At 32.3% G+C, this 16362-nt stretch overlaps 2 protein-coding genes across 5 annotated transcripts; one reads left to right on the forward strand and one right to left on the reverse strand.

Annotated features, from left to right (window-relative positions):
• Window positions 1–3495: 3495 nt before the first annotated feature.
• Window positions 3496–11590, reverse strand: txlnbb (taxilin beta b). Of its 2 annotated transcripts, none has more exons than XM_051132602.1 (10): window positions 11466–11590; window positions 9163–9385; window positions 8931–9022; window positions 7841–8011; window positions 7172–7366; window positions 6436–6555; window positions 6218–6292; window positions 6041–6133; window positions 4732–4827; window positions 3496–4081 (listed from the first exon to the last, which is right to left on the reverse strand). In XM_051132602.1, exons 2-10 carry the CDS (start codon window positions 9368–9370, stop codon window positions 3557–3559), a joined length of 1575 nt encoding a protein of 524 aa, XP_050988559.1. In that variant the 5' UTR covers window positions 9371–9385; window positions 11466–11590; the 3' UTR covers window positions 3496–3556. The 2 variants fall into 2 exon arrangements, with proteins under 2 accessions (XP_050988559.1, XP_050988561.1); XM_051132604.1 differs by having other exon boundaries at window positions 9163–9382; window positions 11466–11551.
• A 1369-nt stretch (window positions 11591–12959) lies between these two features.
• On the forward strand, window positions 12960–16332 carry LOC127180103 (gap junction epsilon-1 protein). Of its 3 annotated transcripts, XM_051134046.1 has the most exons (4): window positions 12960–13075; window positions 13165–13267; window positions 14581–14763; window positions 15675–16332. In XM_051134046.1, exons 2-4 carry the CDS (start codon window positions 13232–13234, stop codon window positions 16068–16070), a joined length of 615 nt encoding a protein of 204 aa, XP_050990003.1. In that variant the 5' UTR covers window positions 12960–13075; window positions 13165–13231; the 3' UTR covers window positions 16071–16332. The 3 variants fall into 3 exon arrangements, with proteins under 3 accessions (XP_050990003.1, XP_050990001.1, XP_050990000.1); XM_051134044.1 differs by having other exon boundaries at window positions 13067–13267; XM_051134043.1 differs by lacking the exons at window positions 12960–13075; window positions 13165–13267 and adding an exon at window positions 13532–13808.
• The last annotated feature ends 30 nt before the right edge of the window (window positions 16333–16362 follow it).

The raw sequence follows: 16362 nt of genomic DNA on the forward strand, positions 1-16362 counted from the left end.
ATAATGTGTTCGCGTTTTCAGTGATCGGATTGGCTGGCATGTATTTGAAGGAGGAGTTTAGGAAGAAGGGGCGTGCCATTGGCTGGTTTTGCAAACTGCTGCCTCACAACCAAAAAACACATCTAAAAAGCGTTTAAGTAACAAATCCTACATGTTTACTAAGATCATTCTATTATCTATTGAAACCCACAATAATATTTAAAAACTAGATAAAAAAGTTTGTCAAGACAAACTTTAAGTTGGCTTGAGAAAGCTGGACCAGAAAGTTTGAAAAAGTTTAAGAAGTTTTATAAAGTTTTAAGTTTGGATAATTTTCAGTCTGAAATAGTTTGAAGTTGAAAGTAGTTTTAAAATGTTAAGGTTTGAATGCAGTCTGTCAGATAGCTAGATGGATAGATGGATAGATAGTTAACATGTTAGTATGATTCTAAAACTAGCAACATTACCATTAGCAGGTTACTAGCATGTTGTCAGCACATTTTAACATGATTAGCAAGTAGTTAGCATGTTGCTAGCATGTTTTAGCAAGTTGTTAGCATGTTGCTAGCATGTTTCTAACATGATTAGCATGTTGCTAGCATGTTTCTAGCATGATTAGCAAGTTGCTAGCATGTTTCTAACATGATTAGCATGTTGCTAGCATGTTTCTAGCATGATTAGCAAGTTGCTAGCATGTTTCTAACATGACTTGCATGTTACTAGCATGTTTCTAGCATGATTAGCAGGTTGCTAGCATGTTTCTAACATGATTAGCAGGTTGCTAGCATGTTTCTAGCATGATTTGCATGTTACTAGCTTGTTGTTGGCATGATCTTAACATGATTAGCAAGTTACTAGCATGGTGTTAGCATGATTAGCAAGTTACTAGCATGTTTCTAACATGACTTGCATGTTACTAGCATGTTTCTAGCATGATTAGCAGGTTGCTAGCATGTTTCTAGCATGATTGGCAGGTTGCTAGCACATTTCTACCATGCTTTGCATGTTACTACCATGATTAGCAAGTTACTAGCGTGTTGTTAGCATGATTCTAGAATGATTAACAGGTTGCTAGCATGATTTGCATGTTACTAGCTTGTTGTTGGCATGATTAGCAAGTTACTAACAGGTTGTTAGCATGATTTTAACATGATTAGCAAGTTACTAGCATGTTGTTAGCATGATTAGCAAATTACTAGCATGTTTCTAACATGACTTGCATGTTACTAGCATGTTTCTAGCATGATTAGCAGGTTGTTAGCATGTTTCTAGCATGATTGGCAGGTTGCTAGCACGTTTCTACCATGATTTACATGTTACTAGCATGATTAGCAAGTTACTAGCATGTTGTTAGCATGATTCTAGAATGATTAGCAGGTTGCTAGCATGTTTCTAGCATGATTTGCATGTTACTAGTTTGTTGTTGGCATGATTAGCAAGTTACTAGCAGGTTGTTAGCATGATTTTAACATGATTAGCAAGTTACTAGCATGTTGTTAGCATGATTAGCAAGCTACTAGCATGATTATTTGCTAGGCTAGTTGATAGATAGATAAATTTAAATATTAGTAAGTTTAATATATATAAAATAATCATTTATGGGGTACTTTCAGTTGGAGGGTGGCCGTCCTGAACCATAACCCCATACATTTAAACTTGAAATAATATTTGTATTTTTTTCCATTGTTGTTTTTTAAAAGCATCTTTTTGCTTCTTTTTTAAAAAATATTCATTTGATATTTTCTTTGTAAGTTAGGAAACAATGAAAAAAATTCATAACATTTAGTTTTTATGTGTTTACCACTGTTCAGAACTGTGCTAGCTAGCCATGTGCTGATTAGCATCTTTGAGCTAGGTTCAAAAGTATCTAAAATTGTCACTACCAAATCATTTGGTGGAGTTTTGGTAGTGACATCTTTGTTTTTTTCGGGTGTTATCATAAAATTGTTATTACTGAAACAGTCACGACCGAAATACGACATCATTGTTTCAGTAGTGACATAAGGGAACACATAATCCTCATTTTTGGGGGAGATAAACAAAATTGTAGTACTTTAGTTTGTTTTAGTAGTGTTTTAGTATGCAAGTTAAAATTCTGTAATGCAGTGTGGTCACTACCGAAGTATTACTGTCACTACCCTGGTGAAAAAACCAGCATATGCTGGTAGGTATGTTTTGATGCTGGTTTAAGCTGGTCCTTAGCTGGTTTATGCTGGTTTTTGCTGGTCCTTTGCTGGTTTATGCTGGTCATGTTGCTGGTCAAGAACCAGCTTAAACCAGCAAAGGACCAGCTCAAACCAGCATCAAAACATACCTACCAGCATATGCTGGTTTTTTCACCAGGGTACCGAAACATGAAATGTTTTGTCAAAAATTGTTCAGATTTACCTCTGAAAAAAATTTAAGAAAATAGCAAAAGTATATTTACAATGTAGATGTAAGCAAAATATTAATAGGTCAATATGACCCTTTTAATTAAATTATTATTACTGTGTTTCGGTAGTGACAAATGGGCACATATTTGAAAACTTTCTGAAAATACAATATGAGAAATAACTGCACAATTACTAGAAATGTGTACCTTGGATAATCTACAATTTGCATCCATACAATTTATTTTGGAAAAATACATTTTCCAACATGTTTCCAACTTTGTCTTTGGACCAATTCTGTAGAATTGCCCATATAACAGCATTAGGGACTGTAAAAAAAAAATACTAATAAAATTGGTAGTAAATTTTTGCATTCGTGGCCACTTTTTAGACCAAATGTGCCTCTCCCATAAAAGCAACTAAGTAACCTCCCATAGCAAAATGAAGTGACATAATTTAGGAATCTTGTACATCCTGTTAAACAAATTAAACAGTTTTTGTTTGTAGTTTCACCGTACAGATCAACACCCACAATAATCACATTGAATAATTAATTCCTTACATAACTGTCAAATGGTAAGATGATTCACCCCTGTTTATACATAGTAGCTACAACGTACTTTAGATATGAAAACCATGAAATGAAGATTAATTCATTTAGAGATTCACTGATTTAAAGAATGTCATTTTGTTGTCAATTTTAGGCCTTTTTTTCTATTTAAGACATCTGAAATGATTTGACCAATTAAACATTTCATTCAAAAACAAAGCGAACTTAAATATGATCTATGATACAGTTTTTGGTTCATTTTCATTCATCTGCGTAGGCCCTAATACTTTGATACTGGTTCTTGTAACATAATCTGTATTTCACATGGGTTTCTAATTATACTCACCAATGTTTATCCACAGGTTCTCATCTGCCAACTTAATAATTAGTTGTAGGCTTTAGCTTTAGTAATTATTACTATATAAAAAAGAGTCAATAAAAGATTCTGTATCTATAATTTCCACGTTGCAGTAAAGTTTCTCTAAATGTATGCACCTTATATAATAATTTTAGAGCTTGTCATGACATTTATCTTAAAATACATAATATTACATAAATGCATGGTGCTAAAAATTCAGACAAGCACGATACATATGGATGGAGTTGTATAAACTTTATTTGTAAATGTGACAAAATGACATTAAGATCAGTCTGTCTAATCCACCGACTGCATGTCTTTGTCTCTGAGCTCTTGATGTTCTTCAGACAGTGTTTCTGTGACGGTCTCCTCTGTGAAGTTAAACTCCGTTTCGACCTTTTGCTCACCCTCAGCGGCGTCTGTGCTCTCAACGCAGGTATTCGAGTCCTCGTAGGCCTCTGGCGGCATGTGGCGGGAGATAGTGAATGCTGTCGCGAGCTCCTGTAGCCGAGCTTTCTCTGCCTTCAGGTTGGCGAGCTCTTTGGTCAGCGGAGTCGCATCTGCAGGAGACTTACAGGTTGGTTCAGCGGGTGTAACCGCTTCTATTGGGACTGTCACTTCCTCTTTAGGTACTGCAGCTTCCTCTGTAGTTTTCTCGGTAGTGATTGGCTCAGTAGCCGCTGCGTCTTCGGCTCCAGGCTGTTGGGACCCGTGGAGCTTCTGATACAGGGTTTTCCTCTCGTCTTGAAGTGCTCTACAGAGATTCTCCAGTTTTTGGTTTTTCAGGGTGATGAGTTCAAACTCCTTCTCCTTTAGTGCTTTCTGCATGAGAAAATCTTGATCATATTAATCTGTATCTGCTATAAAGATTTAGCAACATCATTTGGGTGAAGATTCTTTCTCTTGACTCTCACTGTACAGCTAGTAGCTGTTAAATTCTTAAAAATTAAGATTCTTTGATGGCATCCATTGTTCCATGAAGAACATTTAACATCCATGAAACCTTTCTATTGCATAGAAGGAATTCATTGCATTCTACAATATTGTCATATGTGACCCTGGACCACAAAACCAGTCATAAGTAGCACGGGTGTATTTGTAGCAATAGCCAGTGACCCATTGTATGGGTCAAAATGGGTCTTTTATGCCAAAAATCATTAGTATATTAGGTAAAGATCATGTTCCATGAAGATATTTTGTAAATTGCCTACCGTAAATATATCAATTAGTAATATGCATTGCTAAGAACTTCATTTGGACAACTTTAAGCGATTTTCTCAATATTTAGATTTTTTTGCACCCTCAGATTCCAGATTTTCATATAGTTGTATCTCGACCAAATATTGTGCTGTTATTTAAGCTTATTTATTCAGCTTTCAGATGAATTTCAATTTTATCACTTTCATAAAATTGACCCTTATGACTGGTTTTGTGGTCTGGGCCACATATGATATATGAACTGAGCAACTTACATCTGCGACCATATCAATGAGAGATTTATTGCAGCCATCAAAACGGGATTTCCAGGACACTGCCTCCTTCTCCAACTTTTTCATCTTCTTTGCCATCTGTAAGACAAATTAACATCGTACTATGTACTTAAGACTGCTTAGCAAGCTGCTTAGTGTTTTTTTTTTAAAAATATATTTCTTATGTTTTAGGTTAAAGTTTTAGGAATTTTTTTATGTGCTTTCGTCATTTTTTGATTATTATTATCATTATTATTATTATTTGATTATTACTGTTTAGGTTTAGGTTTATTCATAATTCATTTCCAGTTATTAATTTTAGTGCTTCAGCTTAAACGTAGGCAACATTTCTAATTTGTGTTTAGTTTGCAGTTTTTCACCTAGTTAATTGGTTTTTCACCTAATTAATTTCAGATGTATTTCATTTTATTTCACTTAACAGAATTTAGATTTCAATTTAATTTTTTTTAATTACCAGGGTTAAAGAGTTTTTATTTATTTATGTATTTATTTATTGTAATTTTTGTATGTGTTTTTGTCATTTTATTATTATTATTATTTTTATTATTTTAAAATATTACTGTTTAGGTATAATTTAGTTTGAATTCAGTTTTAGTTTAGTTTTAGCTTTTATTCATTTCCAGTTATTAATTTTAGTGCTTCAGCTTAAACGTAGGCAACATTTCTAATTTGTGTTTAGTTTTAATTAATTGCAGTTTATTTATTTCTATCAACAGAATTCAGAATTTAATTTTTTATTAACAATAAGGGTTTTTTACTTATTTTTTTGTAATTTTGTTATGTGTTTTTGTCATTTTATTATTATTTTTAAATATTACTATTTAGGTTTAATTTATTTTTATTTCAGTTTTAGTTTCAGTTTTATTCATTTCCAGTTAGTAATTTTAGCGCTTCAATTTAAACTTACTTTAATTAGTGGCCAATGCTACAATTCTCAATTTCATTTAGTTTAAGATTTTCAGCTAATTAATTTTCAGATTTTTTCTAATTACAAAAATATTTGAATAGTTCTAGTCTTAGATATCAATAATAACCCTAAATAATAACATTCCAGAATTTAACTGTAATGTTCTGTTTAGTGTCTGAGAGAAAAAACATACTAAACATTGATGCATTTAATGTGAGACTGTAAAAAAATTTCAACTTGTTTGAAAAGTTGGACTTAATGACAACATTTCTGAAAAGCACATGCTAAAGCTTCAATAATATCTGCATTTTGGGGTTTTGATTATGTCTGAGTAAAGTATCTAAAGATTCAAAGAGAATATTTTATTAATTCAAAGATACACACCTTGTCCATATCCTGTTTGAAGCTGGCATACACGTTGTGGCTCTTAGACACGGTTCCTTGGAATTCATCGAACTTCTCGGAATATACAAGAAGCTAACAGAAAAGAAATGTGTTCACTTCTGAACATACATCATTTGAGAAAACAACAGAGATGTGTATTAGTCGATGTAAATTTACCTGAGCCTTCATGTCAATCTCTTGTTCTTTCAAAAGTTTAACCTGTATTTTGGCCTCTGCAGTCTGCTTCAGTAACTGGAGAATAAATGTAGATTGAAAATAAGTAAACAATCCCACAAAATAACAGTACACTTATTTTAGGAGTTACCTGCATTGCACAATGCCAATAATGCATTGTTTATACCTTATTAAATAAAATCTTTAGATGTTTTACTCACATGTTCTTTCTCTAGCTTGTGTTTCTCCTCAGCTTCTTTGAGCAACATGTTGGCCTGTGCAAGTTTTGTCTCCAGTAATTTCTGCTGCAGGTCTCTATGTTTGAACACTTTTTCAAGATTCTGCATGAAGGCCAAACACACAACATTCATTTTTTATTAAATGTATTTATTGCTGTACACATTTAACTTAAAGACATAGTTCACCCCAAAAAATTTATTTGCTAAAAAATGTACTCACCCTCAGGTCATCCAAGATGTAGTTGAGTTTGCTTTTTTATCAGAACAGATTTGGAGAAATTTAGAATCACGTTGCTCACCAATGGATCATCTGCAGTGAATGGGTGCCGTCAGAATGAGAGTCCAAACAGCTGATAAAAACATCAGTAATCCACACCACTCCAGTCCATCAGTTAATGTATTGTCAAAAAGTTGCATGTTTATCAGAAACAAATCCATCATGTTTGGACTCATTCTGACGGCACCCATTCACTGCAGGGGATCCATTGGTGAGCAAGTGATGTAATGCTTCAAAAACTTCAGAAACAAACTCATCTACATCTTGGATGAATTTCATTTTGTTTACCTTCAACAATAAAACAAAACTGAAATGAAAATCAATAAAAAAAAACAATATGGTCATATTAAAAACATATAAAAATAACAAAAATAATAAATCATGGTTTAAATAATATGATCTCAGGTTAAACTGGAGTAAATTCCTGTAGGTTTCCCTTACCGCTTCTCGCTGGTCGTATTTTGATATGAGGTCCTTGAGTTTCTCAGCCAGGTCGCTGTTCTCCTGGCACAGTTTGTTGTTTCGACTGCTGTGCTCCTCGATCTGGGCCTGGATGTCTGTCAGCGTGCTCTGGAAATGTGTGGTGATTTCCTTCCGCTTCAGATCATCTTCACGGCACCGCTGTAGAGTTTCCTCCTGTGCCAAGCGTGGCGTTGGATATGAGTTATGTGTCAGCATTTTACAGTTTTAGTAAAAGTAACTCTTGTTATAATTCCATAATTTATGTTTTGTTATATTATATTAGTACAGGGCAAAATATAAACCCTAACACTGTAAAATGCTTTTTATTACTGGTGTATGAAGTCTTTGTACTTTAAAATTTCAAGTTTAATTAAATGTACCACTTGTTATTTGTGATTTTTTTTATTATTTGTAATTTTTATTTACTAGGAATTTCTAAGTGAAATGCCTTTTTTTTTTTTACACGAATACAGTGTTTGAAAATTTTTCTGTTTTCAAAACGGAAACATGACCCTTATACTGATAGACTTCTGTCTTTTTAATATTGACTAAAAGGTTTGGATTTGTGCTCTTTAGCACACTTGGTGGTTAAATCAAGCTAAGATGTTTTAACACAATCATATTGATGATATGCCATGATATTGTCACCTTTAGCGTCTTGTTGTGTCTTTGCAGTTCCCTGCACAGGCCTTCTAGTTTGCTGCGGGCCAGAACAGCTCGACTGTGTTCGCTCTGAAGCTGATCCTTCTCCTTCAGCACCTGGAGAAGTTTCTTCTGCAAGACCTTCAGCTGTTTCTGGTCCGAGCGGTGCTCCTCCAACTGCAGGTTACATGTACACATAATATAATTATGATCTCTTTTATTTAAAGAAATATAAAACCAGTATGTAGAGAAAACATCTCAATATACCAAGCTAAAAAAATACCATCTTAGAGAATTATTAACATTATTTTTTAAATCATTTATGTATTTACTTGTTTGTTTGTTTGTTTTATATCACTGTTATTTAAACATTTAAGTTTATATTTTAATGTTGCAAAGGTAGAAAAGTTACATTTTTATGAAACAAAGGCAGGACATTGTTAATGATTTTCTTCACCAGTTTGGTATTTTATTTGGAAATGTACAATACAAGACTATTATGGGACAACCCTAAACAAATCTGTGCTGAAATAAAATATATTTTACACAGAAGAATTTAAAGTCTTTCTGTTTTTTTATTTATTTATTTTTTCATTTTATGCTTAATATAATTAAAATTAGACTTAAAAGTACATTAATTCACAAACATAAGTCTAGTTTCTGCTCAATATTTAATGTTAATTATATATGTACTATATAAATAAATAATATTTATTGATTTATTAGTTAAGATGATGTATTAGAAATGGAAATGTAATTTTATTATATGTTTTTTTATTTATTAATTTTTAAAGATGATTTATTGGAAATACATCAGTACATAACAGTACATAACAGCTTGTGTGGGACAATCCAAAGCAAAACTATACTGAAATTAGAGATTTTTAACATTGATGGATGCAAAGTCTTTCTTTTTCATAATATACTTAATATGTTTTGACTTTCAATAAATAAATAAATAAATAAATAAATAAATATAAAAAGGGGCTGAATTTTCCAAATGCACGTGTGGATATTTACCTCTTTAACTAGTATTTTTAAAAAGTGTACATTTTTAACATTTCAGAGGCAGAACTTTGTTGATGACTGTACTTACCAGTTCAGCGTGCTTTTTGATGAGAGCCTCCAGTTTCTGCTCAGGACTCCCGAGTTTATTCAGGCTCTGCATGAGCAGCATGGCTTCCTTCCCTATGATTATTGACACAGTGTTCATTGGTAACACGGTTTGATACCATTAAGTGGGAAAAGAAACTGTTCAAGAGGAAATACTTGATTTTGATCACTAATCACATTTCAAACAGAGTAACATGTGGTTAAATATGGCTCACCGAGGCCTTTAAGCATCTTCTTCTCCATTTTCTGGTCTTTGGTCTTGTCTGGAACGGCCTCCTCCTCAACATCCTCAGCCTCCCCCGGCTGTTCGCTCACCTGATAGGTGCTGATAATGTCCTCCAGCTGCTGATTTAGATCCTCGGTGAGGTCATGGGTGACTTCAGCCTTGGTGTCACCATTGGTAGACTGGGAACAGCTCTCCATTCTGAGGGAAATCTGCTATTGAGAAAGAACAGAGTCAGTCAAAGATGACGGGATGAATCTGTTAGCTTTTAGATTGCTGTTTACATCACAGGTTTTGATTCAGATTAAATGTTTTTAAATATATTCGAGTGATTCTTTTATTATTATTTTACTTTGAAACAATTTTCACTCAGAAATTGCTAGTGAATTTCACAAATAATTAATGTTAAAGAAGAACAAAATAGTACTTTCTAAAACGTACTCCACTAATTTGTTTTGTTTACAATATATATATATATATATACAATATATATATATATATATATACACAATATATATATATATATATATATATATATATATATATATATATTAGGGCTATCAAATGATTAATCGCAATTAATCGCATACAAAATAAAAGTTGGAGTTTGCCAATCACAATATATGTGTGTGTACTGTGTGTAAGTATGAGGTATATATAAATAAATACAAATTAATGTATATATTTAAGACAAATATGTTATTTATGTAAAAAAACAAAAAAAATTATATATAACATAAATTCTATAAAATACAATAAACTTTTATTTTGTATGAGCCTAATAATATATATATATATATATATATATATATATAGCAAAATGATGTTGCTGATGTTTTTTTGCAAATCTTATGTTAAAACATTTATCACAAGTTTTGATATTGTTTGCTGTGATGGTAATTATTTTTCAGGTTTTGGAGAATTTTTTTTTAGAAATGAGTTTACTTTGATTTATAAAATATAAAGAAATACATTTTTTTAATATTTTTGTGAATAATGCATTATAGAAATTCATGCTTTTAAATATTTTACTAAAATGTTAGGCATGATCCCAGCTAACAAAATATGTTTTAAAAACATTTTTAATGTTAAGTTATGAAAACATTATTTGTAAATGTTCTCTGAACATTCAAAATGTTGAGTTTTTTAAATGTTTTAAAAATGTTTTATTCTTAGTTATTAGAATGTTAATGAACATTCCATTTTATCATTTTGCTTATGAGAATGTTACTTTTAAATGTGAATCTGAACATTCTAAAACATGCAACATTTTTAAAAATGTTAGATTAACATCCAACTAAAACATTATTAAACACCAGATAACTTTGAACAAACATTCTGTTAATGTTACTGAAAGAACATTTGTTCATAACTTTGAGAGACCCTTGCCAGAACTTTCTGAGAATGTTCCTTGTCATAAATGGGATACTATAATGACATGCAATAGTGGGGACAGCAATTTTTGGTTATAAGCTAATGAACAAACTGTATACATAAATACCCAAAGATGTTGTGAATTAGAATTTCTATGACTATTATCACTATTCATAAATAATTTACAACTAAAGAGAACTAAAGCTTTAAATAAATCTTCAAAATTTCTTAGAATCACTTTAAAAATCACTCTATATGTTTAAAAGCACACACAGTCAGATCAAATCATGTGTGACGACTGCTTTATGTGTATTTGCTTTTAATTATTGTAATGAGCTGTTTGGGGTTGTTTATCCTCTGAGCCACGGAGCGACTGTCTGTTTGCCCTGTTCATCTGGTTAAATTTAGCCGCTCTCTCCAGCCTGATAACTCCCCCTTTCACAAGAACGCCACATGGCACCTGTTCATGCCCTGGAGTCTATTTCAAGAGACTCTTAATATGGTCAACTTGTCTGTTTATTCTCCAGCATGTCAGCGTTCACGAGTACTCACATGTTAAGTTGTAAAACCGCAATGCACATTTAATAAAATATGCAAAATCAGTTTTTACACTTCATAACATTTTTTTCTGCCTTTCAGTTGACCTACACTGAACCTTCACGCATTTGAATGTGTTTCAGTTTTTCACCCACTGATATTTTCAAGGATTCAACAGACACACAAGACTTTAGCTCAGAAATTCAGTCTAAAAACGTGTGCTGTTACACTGAAACATGCATTACATGATGAATGTAGATGTATATATATTTAGCTTTACCGTGTGACAATCAAACATTCAAGCCATTTCACATTTTAGAAACTATGAAGACGCTGCATGAGATGTTGAGTAAAGTTCAGAAGGAGACGTAAGGAAACACTTACCAGCAGGAGCAGTGAGGGAGTGAGTGAGAGGAGCAGAAACTCTCAGCGTGGCTGACAGGACAAACGCAGCAGCTGCAGGAGGCAGACAGACCTCAAAATAATCAGGAGGGACCGTCCAACACGTTCAGATTCACAGCATGTTCTATAGATTGAGAATATCGTGTGGATTCTGTCAAACACTCGTTGATTGTTGAAATCTACAATCTGCAGACATGAAGGCAAAAATGTTTCAAAGCAAATCAGAGCATTTCAGAATCTGAATATCATAATATGAAATTGTGAAACATGAAACATCAAGAAGTCCAGGTTTATTTTACTTTTTGTTTTAGGTGTTGCTATTTTGCATTGTGAGATTAGTAGATTGTAAATAAAGCATATTGCCTCATAGTTTCTTGTCATGTGAAAAGAAGATTTTCACTCTCATAACTTTAATATATATATATATATTTGTGATACCTTATGCTGATTTATTTTATTGATTTTTATTTTATTTTGATTTTTTTCCATTTTTCAAAACAAACACATTCAAAGACCATTATTAAAAAAGAATATTAATATTGTTACGAGTACAAAATGGTAACCAGGTATCCTTTTAAAATTCTTTTATTTTTACAAATGTTTTGTATTTTCCCTTACATACAATATTATATATAGTTTCACTTAATTATGACATATATTTTATGCTGATTTTAAAATGATTTTGAATTATAATATGAAATTGTGAATGTGATGAAATGTCAAGAATATACATGAATTTTAGTGTTTTTAAAAAAGTCTCTTCTGCTCACCAAGCCTGCATTTATTTGATTCAAAGTACAGAAAAAACAGTACAATTTTTAATTTTTTTGCTATTTAAAATAACTGTTTCCCATTTGAATATATTTTAAAATGTAATTTATTCCTGTGATTTGAAAGCTGAATTCTTAGCATCATTACTCCAGTCACATGATCCTTCAGAAATCATTCTAATATTCTGATTTTCTGCTCAAAAACATGTATTATTATTATTGTGTTGAAACTGATGAATAGAAAGTTCAGAAAAACAGCATTTATCTAAAATAGAAATCTTTTGTAGCATTATAAATGTCTTTATCATCAATTCTGATCAATTTAAAGCATCTTTGAGTCCAAGCTTTTGAATGTATAGTGTATAATGTTACAAAAGCTTTTTATTTCCGATTAAAAAAAAAAAAAAAATATATATATATATATATATATATATATATTATTTAAACTATAAAAAATATTTGTGCAGCATGGTTGTATTCATGGTACCTCTGTCAGCTTATGCTGATTTAAATAAAAACTATATTAATTGCAGTAATGTGCTGAATTATAATGAAACAATGTAACAATGTAAAATCTGTTAAAAAATCATTTAAATAAAAAGTATTTAAAAAAGATCAAATATTTGGAAAATATGCATGCACAGTTAGCGTATAACTCCAACATCTCCCTTCAAAGTTCTTCATTATACAATCCACCGCAGCTCTAGTAACCAATGCTCTGAGCAGCACAGATATTTTGACCAAGCCTCTATTGAGATTAGTGTGAAAAGAGTCTATCAGCAGAGCCCGGCTCTCAGAGCGGCATGTTTTCAGGATTGCACGGTATGATCTTCTGTTTGCACGGGATTGCACAGATCGTATATAAAAGCCACATGGTTCAATGCTGATCTTTTCATTATTGACTTCATCAGCTTTGATATGTGACAGCGCTGGGACAGGCAATTATTTCCAATGAGGTCTTGCTTTATGCTTGATTAAATGAGGAGGACAAACTGTCCACTTGGGCTCAGGCTGGTAAGTTTACAAAATATAATCAAAATGAATATATATTTATTTTTGGTTTGCTCATTTCAGTGACTTGAAAATAACTGTGTTTATGCAAGCATGTTTGCATACGCATGCAACTTCCAAAAAGGCATAAGCAATATTTCAAAAACATGTACAAGCTTGTTTTATGAAAACATTAGCTGTTGCATTTGTTTTATTTCGATGTCTATGTTCTTTAATTTCATTTTAAGCCTTACATTTGTTGTATTTTTGTCAGCTCTTCCCCCATTAGGTGTCAAAGGCCTGTTTTTTTCTGCTGATGTAGTTAAATGGGGATTATGTGTGGACCACATGTCCAGTCTTTTGTTTTTCCCTTTTTGTTGTCTTTTTGTACCTCATGGGTAAATGGATGAAGGTAGAGCAGATGAAAGGGAAATATGCAGCAGCTGGAGCTCAGCAGAAGGCAACAGGTCTGAAATGAGGGCCAAGCATTACAGAGTAATTCAACTTAAAGAAAAAAGACATTATCATGTCCTTAAACTACATCAAGAACTTCTATGAGGGATGTGTAAGTAAGACACAATCAGTGTTTGCTGGTTTCTTTTGTTTGTTTTTTCTGATGTTTCATTATTTTGTGGAAAAATCAGGAAATTGCATTATTAATTTTTCAGCATTTTAAAAAATAATTAGTTTTTAATGGTGCTTCATACTAGCAACAAACTTCTCAGTAGAATTTTTCGATGTTTTAGTGATTTCAGCAGTTTTGTTTGTCTCAAATGTCATCATTAAAGCAAATCTATGTAGTTTTGTGTATTTGTCTACTTTAGATCCCACTAAAATTGAGTGGAATTCACTGTCATAAATACATCAGTGATAGGTGTATATGTGCATTGGATCCTTTCAGAGAATTTCGTACCCGCTCACTGGCAAAAACGAAGCTTTTTGAAACTGAATCAACTTAACTAACCGCTTAATAATTAACTTTCTCAAAGCTCTAGAAATGCCAAATGTTACACCTGCTGGTCAAAATGCAACAAAACCAAACATGCATAAAACCCATTGCAAATGTTTTATTGAAATTGTAATATATTAAATGGAACTGTATATGGTTAGATCATAGACTACTCTTCCCTTTTATTATACAGATGTGTCATTTGTGTCAGTAAAATGTATACAAATTTATTCAATTGATCCCAGATCAGGTAAAAACCATACAGACACTGGTTTATGGCTTCTTTAAACTAATATATCTAAAATACATTTTAAAAAATACATATGTAGTTGCTTTTTATTATATTGTTGTATGTATGTTCTGATGTACCTATTTTGTCTTTTTGTAGCTCCGGCCTCCGACTGTGATTGGTCAGTTCCACACTCTGTTTTTCGGCTCTGTGCGCATGTTTTTCCTGGGTGTTCTGGGATTTGCTGTTTACGGGAATGAGGCCCTTCATTTCAGCTGCGACCCTGACAGGAGGGAGCTTAACCTCTTCTGTTACAATCAGTTCAGACCTGTGACGCCGCAGGTAATACTGCAAAAGCATTTTAAGTTAGTAATGTGGATGGAAAACTTTAATTTAGTGTAAAAGGTTTTTTTTCCCCAAAAAAGACTAAACAATGTTCTCAGAACAACAGCTTTTTACATAAATGTCAGGATGGGGCAAGTTGTCACATACAGTTTAAATGATGTAATTTTATAATTCATAGTTTCTGTTGAACTAAATTATTTGTACAGTCTATTTAGTATTTTTATTGTGACAACATGCCCCATTTTCAAGCCATTTTATTTAAGAAACATACAGTAAAATCAATAATATTCTGAAATATTATAACAATTCAAAATAACTTTTCTATTTTAATATATTTTAAAATGTAATTTATCCTTGTGATTTTAACCTACCTAACTCAGCGATGACTGGATGCTTTCAACTGATTTCCTATTAAACTGTCACCAAGTGAACTGCAGTGCTCAAACTATTTAAAGTACAGTGATTTTATTATTAGGTGCAGCTCGTAATATTAAGGGAGTGGGAAAACATCAAACCATTAGGGCAGTACAGTTCTGAAAAAAAAAAAAAAACAAAGAAAAAAGAAAGAAAGAAAGTATACACATATTGTTGCAAAACCATGTTTTTTGTTTTGTTTTTTTGAGTAAGGAATGTTTTGCCAGTTACACATAGGATGAATACATAGGATGAACACATAGGATATATATATATATATATATATTTTTTTTTTTTTTTTTTTTTAAGGAGCTGTGTATAGTTTCCATGTAGTTTAGATTTTTGTTTATGTATGTGAAATTTAGCTAGCAGGTAACACAAATTGATTAAGCCATATTTTCCTATATTACACTGATTGATTGATTGATTGATTGCTATTGCTGTATACAAAAATCCTTTAAAGATATTCATTGGGAATTGTTTTGTTTGTGCAGGTGTTTTGGGCCCTGCAGCTAGTGACGGTCCTTGTTCCAGGGGCCGTATTCCATCTGTATGCGGCATATAAAAACATAGACCAGGAGGATATTCTGGAACAACCAACATACACAGTGTTCTACATCATTTCTGTACTGTTACGGATCGTCCTGGAGGTGGCAGCATTCTGGCTCCAGAGTCGTCTCTTTGGATTCCTGGTTCATTCACTGTACTTCTGCGATGCCAGTGCACTGGAGAAGACGTTTAACTACACCAAGTGTATGGTACCTGAGCACTTTGAAAAGACCATCTTCCTCAGTGCAATGTACATTTTCACCATTATCACTATGATTTTGTGTATGGCGGAGATTTTTGAAATCCTGTGCAGAAGGCTGGGCTATTTAACACATCAGTGACAATCGCCAACTTGAAAATAACACACAAAAGAATCAAACTGCATGACTGCATGCCTTCCATCCAGGTGTTTTGACATTATTTTCTACCTTACTGTGAATGAAACACTGTGAGAGGCAGAAATAAGTGTTTGTAAATATTTTGCACAATAATAATCTATTGTTCATTTTACTTATTCTCTAAAATAATCACTGACTTGTCTTGTAATGCTTTTGTCATGGAACCTTACCGTCTTGTGTACTATTGTAGATGTATGTTTCATTACAAATATTAAAGAATTTAACATCATAGAAA

The sequence above is a fragment of the Labeo rohita genome, chromosome 17 (genome assembly GCF_022985175.1).
Source record: "Labeo rohita strain BAU-BD-2019 chromosome 17, IGBB_LRoh.1.0, whole genome shotgun sequence".
In the NCBI taxonomy this organism is placed as follows: Eukaryota; Metazoa; Chordata; class Actinopteri; order Cypriniformes; family Cyprinidae; genus Labeo; species Labeo rohita.

Excerpts from the sequence above, each read along its gene's own strand:
- txlnbb (XM_051132602.1), bottom strand. The coding sequence starts at position 9,370 with ATGGAGAGCTGTTCCCAGTCTACCAATGGTGACACCAAGGCTGAAGTC. Across the intron at positions 6,134-6,217 it reads AGATTGACATGAAGGCTCAG|CTTCTTGTATATTCCGAGAA; the intron begins GTAAATTTACAT and ends CTTTTCTGTTAG. Across the intron at positions 4,828-6,040 it reads TCAAACAGGATATGGACAAG|ATGGCAAAGAAGATGAAAAA; the intron begins GTGTGTATCTTT and ends TTTGTCTTACAG.
- LOC127180103 (XM_051134043.1), top strand. The coding sequence starts at position 13,770 with ATGTCCTTAAACTACATCAAGAACTTCTATGAGGGATGT. Across the intron at positions 13,809-14,580 it reads AGAACTTCTATGAGGGATGT|CTCCGGCCTCCGACTGTGAT; the intron begins GTAAGTAAGACA and ends GTCTTTTTGTAG. Across the intron at positions 14,764-15,674 it reads TCAGACCTGTGACGCCGCAG|GTGTTTTGGGCCCTGCAGCT; the intron begins GTAATACTGCAA and ends TTGTTTGTGCAG.